General features: G+C 44.1%; 4 protein-coding genes across 4 annotated transcripts; 3 read left to right on the top strand and 1 right to left on the bottom strand.

Moving 5' to 3' along the window:
• Positions 1-757: 757 nt before the first annotated feature.
• Positions 758-3,884, bottom strand: VTP21DRAFT_7926 (uncharacterized protein; the record flags this gene model as incomplete). The annotated part of the gene is made up of 5 exons (XM_069398721.1): positions 758-2,085; positions 2,162-2,398; positions 2,478-3,379; positions 3,446-3,627; positions 3,771-3,884. 5 exons carry the CDS (start codon positions 3,882-3,884, stop codon positions 758-760), a joined length of 2,763 nt encoding a protein of 920 aa, XP_069246108.1.
• A 225-nt stretch (positions 3,885-4,109) lies between these two features.
• Positions 4,110-4,509, top strand: VTP21DRAFT_7925 (uncharacterized protein; the record flags this gene model as incomplete). Its single annotated transcript, XM_069398720.1, has 3 exons — positions 4,110-4,121; positions 4,199-4,311; positions 4,398-4,509. The coding sequence occupies 3 exons, from the start codon at positions 4,110-4,112 to the stop codon at positions 4,507-4,509; spliced, it is 237 nt and encodes a 78-aa protein (XP_069246107.1).
• A 1,175-nt stretch (positions 4,510-5,684) lies between these two features.
• Positions 5,685-7,926, top strand: VTP21DRAFT_7924 (uncharacterized protein; the record flags this gene model as incomplete). The annotated part of the gene is made up of 6 exons (XM_069398719.1): positions 5,685-5,733; positions 5,811-6,207; positions 6,275-6,407; positions 6,484-6,810; positions 7,434-7,530; positions 7,643-7,926. The coding sequence occupies 6 exons, from the start codon at positions 5,685-5,687 to the stop codon at positions 7,924-7,926; spliced, it is 1,287 nt and encodes a 428-aa protein (XP_069246106.1).
• Positions 7,927-8,298: 372 nt separating this feature from the next.
• VTP21DRAFT_7923 (uncharacterized protein) lies at positions 8,299-9,259 on the top strand (the record flags this gene model as incomplete). The annotated part of the gene is made up of 3 exons (XM_069398718.1): positions 8,299-8,435; positions 8,509-8,621; positions 8,715-9,259. 3 exons carry the CDS (start codon positions 8,299-8,301, stop codon positions 9,257-9,259), a joined length of 795 nt encoding a protein of 264 aa, XP_069246105.1.
• Between the last annotated feature and the right edge of the window lie 202 nt (positions 9,260-9,461).

The raw sequence follows: 9,461 nt of genomic DNA, 5'->3' as shown, positions 1-9,461 counted from the left end.
CAAGAGTGAGTAGAAATTAAAAGCATACCACTAAACCGCAATATCTTATTTCCAAGCCTTGTTCAAAAAAAATGTATATACAGACGTGGCTTTTCCCTAGTGCGAAAGTCTATGATCTTTCGGATTACGGAGAGGGGAGAGGCAAGTTTAGATCAAGCTCCCCAAGATGAAAAAAATGACGTGATATATTTTCAGCCAGTTCAGCTCACCTCATTCATTCAATCCTTCCCGCTAAACTCAATTTCTCTCTGATTAAATACCAATTCTTTTACTTGCAATGGCTCCTCGAAGCGTGAAAAATTTATGAAATAAGGCGTCTATCCCCTCGAATCTTTTGAAAGCGCGACACAAAAGTCACACGTCACGTATCTTAATCTTTTTCAGGAAACACTTCCATGCACCCTTAAATTGACGAAAAAATCACTAAAACGACCCCACCACAGTACGGGAAGAGGGGCTACCGGCTAGGCCAATTGAAATTTTCCCAGGTGAGAAATAGAGATGAAGTTATTTATTTCGGTAATTTGCGTATGAGAGGAATAGTCTTTTAGAGAAGAGGCGTAGAAAAGCCTATGGGATTAGAAGGTGAAAAAGAATAATTATAATAGAATAATGAACAGGATATAACAAACACACGCACAGAAAAAAAAAAAGGGGGGGGGGGGGTGGGGGAGGATGAGAAGAGGATGAAATATATCCATGAGCTGGTTCTAATAATATATATGAAATAATTATATAAACAAGTAATTGGCATAACCTATGAAATATCCCCCTCTTCTCCTGGATTTCCCTTCGTGAACAATGCTTTGAGAACCTCCTGATTCTTTTGCGCTCGCACTCGCTCTACCTCCTCTGCTCCACCACGTTTCTTCAGTTGGCCACCCGCGACGAACTCCTGCAGCTCTTTCTCGAAATCATCCAAGCGATTGTTTAACTCGAGCATCCGCATTTTTTCCGCTTGTGCCATCGCCTTGAGTCGCTTGTCGTGGTCTACAGAAATCGTTTGAACCTCACGCAACACGCTTGCCATTCCCTCATGGCCATCGCTGGGAGCAGGCACACGGAACTCAAGGGGAGAGGGAGGCGCGCGGGCCTGGATAGCCGCGACCTTGCGTAGGTTAGCATACACCTCCATCAAGGACTCATGGTCGTCCTCGAGATCAAGAAGTAGGTCCTCTTGATCTTTAAGTAGCTGCTGCTCCCCAATTATAGTTTGCAGCTCCTCCTCCCATATGCGCTTCCAAACTGGCTTCACGCCTCTTACCATCTTTCCATGCTCATCAATCAAGGTCATGAGCTCATCCGCCTCCTTTTGTACATAGGTCAGTTGATTTTCACTCGGTCGGCTACGCCGCTGTGTGACATCCAACTTCAGCTCATCCACGAAATCTTGAAGATCCTGGAGGCGTCCAGTGATCGTGTCCGCTTGTGAAAGCATTTTCTCCTTGCCGTCGAGAAGCTCCTTCCGATTTTTACTAATTTCCACGTGTGGATCCAGAGTTCCAGCTCTCTCCACCAAGGCTTTGATCATTCGTCGAGACTCCTGTTGGAAGTCGCTATAGGTTTTGCTGATGGCCGTTAGGCGAATCTGGAGTTGAAGAATTTCCGATTGCGCCGCTTCGAGAGCCGTGCATACGGCCTTTTTGTCCGATAAAAGGAGTGGTCCCGAAGATTTTTCTTCTCTACTCGCCTCGGTAGCTTTACTTTCCGATATTGAAGACTCAGGTTTCTCTGCGCGTGGCAATGTATATTTCTCCGCTTCAGGCAATAGCGATTCAGGGAGTGGCGGAGGCGGAGGAAGTTCCAAGGTCCTTGTGTCCTCGTCGGATGGTTTGGGTGGGGGCACAGACGCTGATTCTGATGCTGGAGCTGGTGCGGGTGTGGGCTCAGGAGCAGACGTGAATGCGGACTCACGGGTAGGGTTGGGTTCGGGCTCGGACACTGGTGGCTTAGATTGAAGCTGTGCAGTGGTTTGCTGTAGAGTCTCTGTTGTTATTTCCAGAGCCTTGCGAAGTTCGGTGATGTCTTTATTCACATTTGAAAAACCCTCGGCAATTTCTCGCTTCAGATGCTCCTGCTCGAGTTCTATTGTATTATCAGGCGAAAGGGGCGGATCGTTATAAAGAGATTGGACATTACGGACGAATTTTTTAATACGAACCTTCAATATTGAGCATTAGCACGGAATTGTCTTTGACTTCGCTCATATCCTCTAGTTCGTATGTGATGCCTGTTTTCGGGTCACGGATATAAATGCTTGGAAAATCGTCCTGCCGTGGATTGTAATTGAATTTTTCAATGAAAAGCATGCGCAAAGAGACCTCGCTGACTTCCCCTTCGTGGACAGCTTTCTTGCAGCGTTTGCCGATTTGTAGATAGAAAGTCCAGCTGGATGGCCCTAAAGGAAAAAAAAAGACGGTGAGTTAAGCATCGATCCAAGCTATAAATATCGTCATATATTAACATGCTCTTCTTACTTTCAGAAGTGGCCGTTTCCTTATTCGAACCACTTTCTATCGGTACAAGGGGTGATTTCTCCTTTGCTCCTAAAGCGGCCTCAGCTTGTCGTCTTCCTAACATCACGGATGCATCTGTTGCAGCATCTTCGCTCTCTTCGGCTAACACTTGTTCTCTAAGCGGTGTGATCTGTAAAGGCACGGGAGGCGTTTGCTGACCAGCACCAGTACTAGGCAACTGTGAATCTATCAGTCGGGTCTGTCTTCGCGCCTGTCTATCCGACATTCTCATCGTAGAAGCACGATACATTGCTGACGTGCGCCGCACGGAGGATCGACGCGCAAGATCCTCTTGCCGCCTTAAGGCAGCTATCGCCTCTGCCTCTTTCTGGTCCGACCACCCACCAGAGCTACGGGTATCGGTTAGAGGAGATTGCTGTGGTTGTTGGGGAGGGGTTAGCGATGGTAGCGGCCCTTGCTGCTGGAAATTAGATGTCTTGAGCTGAAGCGGTGGAGGGCGCAGAGCAGGGTTGGCCGACCTCATAGATGGCTGTGAAATAGAGGAGTGAAGTCCCCCTGCTCCTCCACCGGGTCGAGAATATCCCGCGGGTCGCGTAGTAAAACTATCCGAAAATGATCGATTAGAGGGATGCTCTTGGTGCTGCTGCTGCTGTTGCTGTTGCATTTGCTGTTGCTGTTGATAAATGGCCCCGTCTGAGGGTCGCAAAATCTTGCGGCCTGTTCGTTCACTGGTAATAGAACGTTCACGATAAAGTGCCTGCTTTTGCTTCAGCCCGTGTACCAAGCGCATGATGACCTCACGAATGGAGGGCATATGATGAGAAAGTCCTCGTGAGGGTGGTCGTTCTTTCAAGGCAGCTGTGACACAGGTGCGAAGATCCTCAGGAATATGATTTAAATCACTAAAGTGAAAGGCATGTTACCAAAAAAGAATTAATTATAAGCACAGACAATTTCAAAATCTCTACCTCATATCGATACCCGCTTCTTGGAATGCAGTTCGAGTGGCATTGAAATGAGTGACTAACGAATTATAGATATCGATGATTTGCTCCTCATGAAACTGTCCTTGCGACCAGCTGGTTAGATTCTCGAGTAATCTTTTCGTTGCCACCAACAAGCGAGTCACCGGTTGCTCAATGACACTCATCTATTCATGGAGAGAGAATAATTCAAAATAAAATCCAAATCAAATAAAATAAAACAAAATAGTGCATGAAAGCATAGGGGTTCGAAAAAAATGCGTATTGTCGTAGAATGAAAACATATTTAATGCGATTTAGCTAAACTTACCGACATATTGCCGCTCGATCGACGAGGTCCGTTAGAGTGAGGCGATAGTGGCTGACCATGCATTGCCGGGGGCGACATAGAGCGGTGTGAAAGAGGGAGGTGATGTTCCGGCATAAACAATATATGCAACTAATCTGTTCCAGCGAACAGTTTTGTGTGCCTAAATGATTTCAGCGAGGGGAGTGAATGGGGGATTTAATTTAGCGATCAAGAGAAGTAAGCATCGCGTTCTATCAAAACCTCGGGCGAAATCATCCACGTGCTGCGGCCCCATCCAATTTAGCATTTTTGATAGCTATAACTTTTTGCACCCTCAGTTTAAAATCCATTTTGGTCGCGATGAGTCTACATGTACGCATAATAAATTCGCAATTATTTAGGAAATCATGATCCATTAACCCACGATGCTGCTTTTTGATCATAATTAGTCTGATTGGCTGGAAGCAGTTCCCTTTAGAGAGCCAGTTCCCAGTTGGACATTTCCCTATCTCGCCCTGCTGCTCTTCATTGGCGGATTCCTTGCTGCCGCTAATTTTGGCGTGTAAGTGAACATAGATATCCCTTGCCTTATGTATATACCATTTTACTTAATCAACCATCTCTATCCTTTTTTTTACGTGCCATCAGCCAATCGACAAAGGCATCTTTCGCGAAAGAAATCTCAGCTGCAGTCCCAAGCTCTCTACTTCTCGGGTTTGGCACACTATTTCTGTTCTTAGCAGCCGGCATCTACGTGTAGATCGAAATGGGTGGCATGTGAAATAAACATTAATTCCTTTATCTAAAGAAGATAGTCCTATTTTGCTATCACATACACTCACACTAGAGAAACTGTGGTTTGATATATTAAATATTTCACTCTGCATATGCAATGTTCTTTCAGCGTGGAAAAAGAACACAAGTATCACATCACTAAACGCTTAAAATCTATAAAATCACAGCTCTACTAATAAAAGAGCGTTACGATTCATTTTTCCAATGTATTCGTTATTTGATTTAATATACTGAGCTGAACGTGCTAATCACTATTCTTATTTCCCCTTTTATTTTGCATCCTAAAATAACTTGGGATACACATCTTTACTATATTACTTAGGACACGCCGGTGCCTTGAACAATGGTTGATATGACATTGCGATCAAGCTACAAGAAAGGGTACACGTTAGACTTAGAGAGTTGCGTATCTCCACATTGGCTCCGAAAATGGCTCCACAATCCTTAACAAAACCTCCTCACAAGATATTTAACTCCCTTACTAAACATTGTAAATTAAAAATATTCTGTGCAATAGCAGCGAAAGAATATACTACGATTCAATTCATCCAATCCTCGCTAAAACATATCCTAATCACATAATGAGCTATTAAGAACAGTTAAGTTTAATTGCACTTTAACCATCTTAAATTGAACTGATAGTTAGAGAAAATACATTTATATATGTCCTTTATCGACTGAATAGCTTGAATGCTTTTTCAGACCATCGCTATAATTACTGATAACGCTAAAGGAGAGCCAATATTTCACAAGTATTTGCCTATATACACGCGATAATCCATCTTCAAGCTATCTTATCGGCGCTTCACTCTATGTCATACGCATTGATTGCGGGGTTGGAACTGGAGATCTTTCATTGGATGACGTCAAGGACCTTCACATGCATTACCGATCTCCTTTAAAAAATAGTTTTCATTTCCCCCATTGGAATCGTGTTTGATCGCGCTCATACTACCAGCATCTCGTTCTTCCCACTCTAAATCATCTCTAATACACCCCAGGACCGAATGCACCCCTATGACTCTCCAAAAAAGAAAAAAAACTTCGAGAGCATGTATTCATTGTCAAAGAGCCCACCTAACGTGCGACGATTCCCGCCCCTGCCAACGCTGCATCAAGCGGGATTTGGCTAGCACCTGCATGGATGGGGTTCGTAAAAAGGCAAAATATCTGCAGGATTCTTCTACAGGTATGTGTCTCTTTGCACTTTAGACAGAAGGCCATTCTGGAATTTGAATTTGACGTGAAAAATCAACCATGCTCTAGAGCCCGCCTTACATCCTCCGGCTCAGCAAGACACCGGCCCTTACAATGGAATTTCACCTTTAGAAGCCTCGGCCCTCTTTCCTGGACTTCCTGAAAACTTTTCTTTCAACTCAGAGGCACTCAACCTCGAATACTCCATTCTCAGCACGATGCTTTCCAATCCCTCTGCGACGGAGCTTCCACCCGCTGCTATAAAAAACCCTCCAGATATGTACATGTTCGACCCATCGTGGATGCTACATCTGAAGGCAGGTGCAAAACTCTTTGAGGAAAATAGAGGGACAGGCGCTCAAAAGAAAGGAAGGAACGCGGCACCCGAGCAGATCTACGGAAGAGTAACCAAACCATTCAATTACACTGAAGGATTTCATTACTTGATCAAGTACATCCAAGAAAAGTAAATCTCACCTTTAGAATAATCTGTGAGCCTATATCAACCGTTTCCATTCTTCATTTTGCTTTAGAATGAACCGGGAGGATATGATGCAGATTTGTCGCGCAGTGACCATGATTCGACCCTCCTTTATCTCCTTGATCATGAACCTGACCGAGACCGACCTGATATTCATGGAAAAAATGTTTCAACGAACTCTACTGGTAGGGTGCCCACCTAGTTTGGTTTCCATGCTGCTTCTCTCCCGACGTCGAACTAACCCACGTTGACTTGCTGTAGGAGCTTGAAAAACTGATTGGATTTTCCGGCACCCCGACCGTAGTGTGGCGTCGCACTGGCGAAATCGCCCTGGTGGGCAAAGAGTTCCTTCTTCTTACCCAACACACCAAAGAGGAGCTTCTTGGCAAGAAAACATATATATACGAATTGATGGATAATCGCTCCGCAGTAGAGTATTGGAATCAGTTTGCAACGCACGCTTTTGCAGGCAATGTGGAAACCTCTGTCATGACCACCTGCATCCTCATCCACAAGACGGGTCGACCTGTGCCATGCGCATTCTGCTTTACGATTAAACGGGATATTTTTGATATTCCACTGACAATTGTAGGAAATTTTTTACCTATTTTAAACTAATTGCTGCTGTTCTCTATTTCCTCCGATGTATTAGAACTCTTATTATTTCTTGTGCTTTTCTAGTGTTTATTATCGTTTTTAGCCCTGCACTTTGTTTTTCTTTTAGATCGTGTACAATACTCCTAAGCTCTTTGAATTTTATTTTATTTTCACGGAGCCAGTCTATTTCTAATTTCGGCCTTCAAAAGGACATTAACTTAATTGTAATGAAAATTGCCTTAGAGATTATGTTTAATGCAACTTCTATGCGTGTAAAGTTTCCCGGAACGAACTGCTCTTTCTCTCTTTTTTTCTCTTCATCTTAACGTCTCCAAATGAACCAGTGAAATGCATTCGCTTACCCTTTTTTTGCAAACCGTGAAATATTACGAATCACAAAGGAAAGCTTGAGAATTGTTGAAAATTAAAGTCACCCTATATATATTCGCATGAGGATGTCCATGTGTATAGAGGTCGTAGTAACACTTCATCCCAAGAATATCGATATCCCATCTACCATTAGAGAATTAGGATAAAACTTACCTGCTCAACATGGTGAATAGAAAGCGAATGTCTCTCCGTATTTGACTCTGATCTAATGTCTGTTGCACTAGCTTTTTGTTCACTTCAATCTTGTCCTGTTTGCAAATCTTCCTCGCACAATCTACCAGTATTTCCATACACCTCCAGGACAATGCAGTCGACCTTCAAGTATGCCCCTTATCTTATTTTTGTCTTTTTCTCATTTTCTGTGGGAGTGCGGATAGTTTCTCAAGTCCATTCCAAGCCGAAGCTACCAAATTAATTCTTTACTTTCTCTCAGTTTTGCCATCAAACAGCCCTTCTCCTTTGGCTTCTCCAGTACTCGAAACTATACCCTCTGCCAACAACAATGTCCTTACTCCCTTTACGTTGCTCGACAATGATCTTGTTATGCCACGTGCCTCTTCTTCCTTTAACTCATACGAAGAATCATCTGGGCCTCCACCCATTCCCTCCCTCAAGCTACGGGAAAACCTTCAGAATTTGTGTCTGCTTGCTACCGCTATAGTGGTTGTGCATATGCTTGCTAGAACTAATATCGTGAATACGGCCAACAAGCTATGAGTGATAAGAATTGCGCTTTTTCCGACTTGTGAACACGAAGAGCTCGGTCGTTGCCAATTGACCTCCCCCAAAATAAACATAATAATATTGCTGTCAAAATAATATCCTTTGGTCTTGAAAGTCATTCTAAAAATCACAAGTGTAGGGTGAAGAAATTGCTCTATTCGTTTGCTAGGGTTGCTACTAGGATTGACAAATGACTATGGAGAGTTATATTCAATATGAATTTAGAGACATAGCGACTCTCCTCTAGGCCCAGTCTCTTGTAATCTGATTTTCTATTTTGGCAGCTATTCAAAAAATTGGGATCACTCGAGTAGAGGACTTCGCGTTATTCCTGCTGGTAGCTGAATTCACGCCATTAACGATAAAATGGCATCCCGCACTCATCCTCCAGCTCAAAAGCCCACTGGTCGTCGCCTTAAGCACCAGCTCGACCGCCAGGCTCGTTTAGAGCGTGAAATGCTCCTGGGCCAAGATTATGAATTGCGAAACAGAAGAATTGCAAAGTATTCGACTACTCTACTCGCAGTTTTCTTCTTTATCTCATCTTAATTTTCATTATAATGACCACTTTGACAGCGCTGATGAATCGATGCTGAATAAAGCAACCGATATCACGGAATCATTACAAAGGATGCGGCAGCTCATGTCGCAAGAAGTAGAGCGAGGCGCTCTTTCTGCAAAGATTCTAGGTGAATGTTTTCTCCTTTTATTCTTCTATCTTGATCCCATGGTACTCTACCTCCTCCATCCTCTCTCTAACATTCGCGTTCCAAATCAATCAGATGATTCATCCAAATCGCTGCGATCCATCCATCATGAGTATCAAGGTTTTGCTGGAGTCATGCGTGCATCCCGCCAGCTAATTACAAAACTCGAGCAGGGAGACTGGGCAGACCGATTGCTAATTTTTTTTGGCTTTCTCGTCTTCTTACTGGTGGTGGTGCATATCCTGAAGCGGCGGTTCTGGGATCATACATTTGGATGGGCTGCATGGATGCTCTGGGGCCGACGAAGCGAGGAGGTTGCCGCCACCACGTATAAGGTAGCAACACAGGCAACCGCAGTAGCTCATACTCATCAGCTCACAAAGACAATAGCGGCGGCAGTGGTCAGTTCTCTGACGCAAGCAGTGCCCCAAGCAGCGCCCCAGGCGGAAATCCATAGAGATTCTCCAGAACCCTCCACTGCACTAAGAATATCGGAGCACACCACCACGGCTCTTCACTCGTCAGATATGGCAGAATCACCCAGTCCAACCCCAGAAGAGACTCCCGAATCACCCTCCCCTCTAGAGAAAACAGCTTCGGCCACTTCGCCCGTGGCATAGTTTCCCCCTGCTCGCAGGTAGTGGTTATGCGGCTCTACTCTAGGTTTTCTCTTTTCTCCCATGTCCTTCATCTCTTTTCCTCATTGTTTTATTCGAAATAAAAAACCAGTGAAATAGGCTTACTTCAAGTATCGTTGAAAGTATATTAGCTTTATAAAGTAGTATGGTATTGCATTTTGATTGTTTAAAAAAACTCACGTAT

The sequence above is a fragment of the Calcarisporiella thermophila genome (genome assembly GCF_041956535.1).
Source record: "Calcarisporiella thermophila strain CBS 279.70 unplaced genomic scaffold VTP21scaffold_34, whole genome shotgun sequence".
Classification (NCBI taxonomy): Eukaryota; Fungi; Calcarisporiellomycota; class Calcarisporiellomycetes; order Calcarisporiellales; family Calcarisporiellaceae; genus Calcarisporiella; species Calcarisporiella thermophila.
Note: the sequence above shows the minus strand (reverse complement) of the source record. Positions and strands in the feature narration are given on the sequence as shown.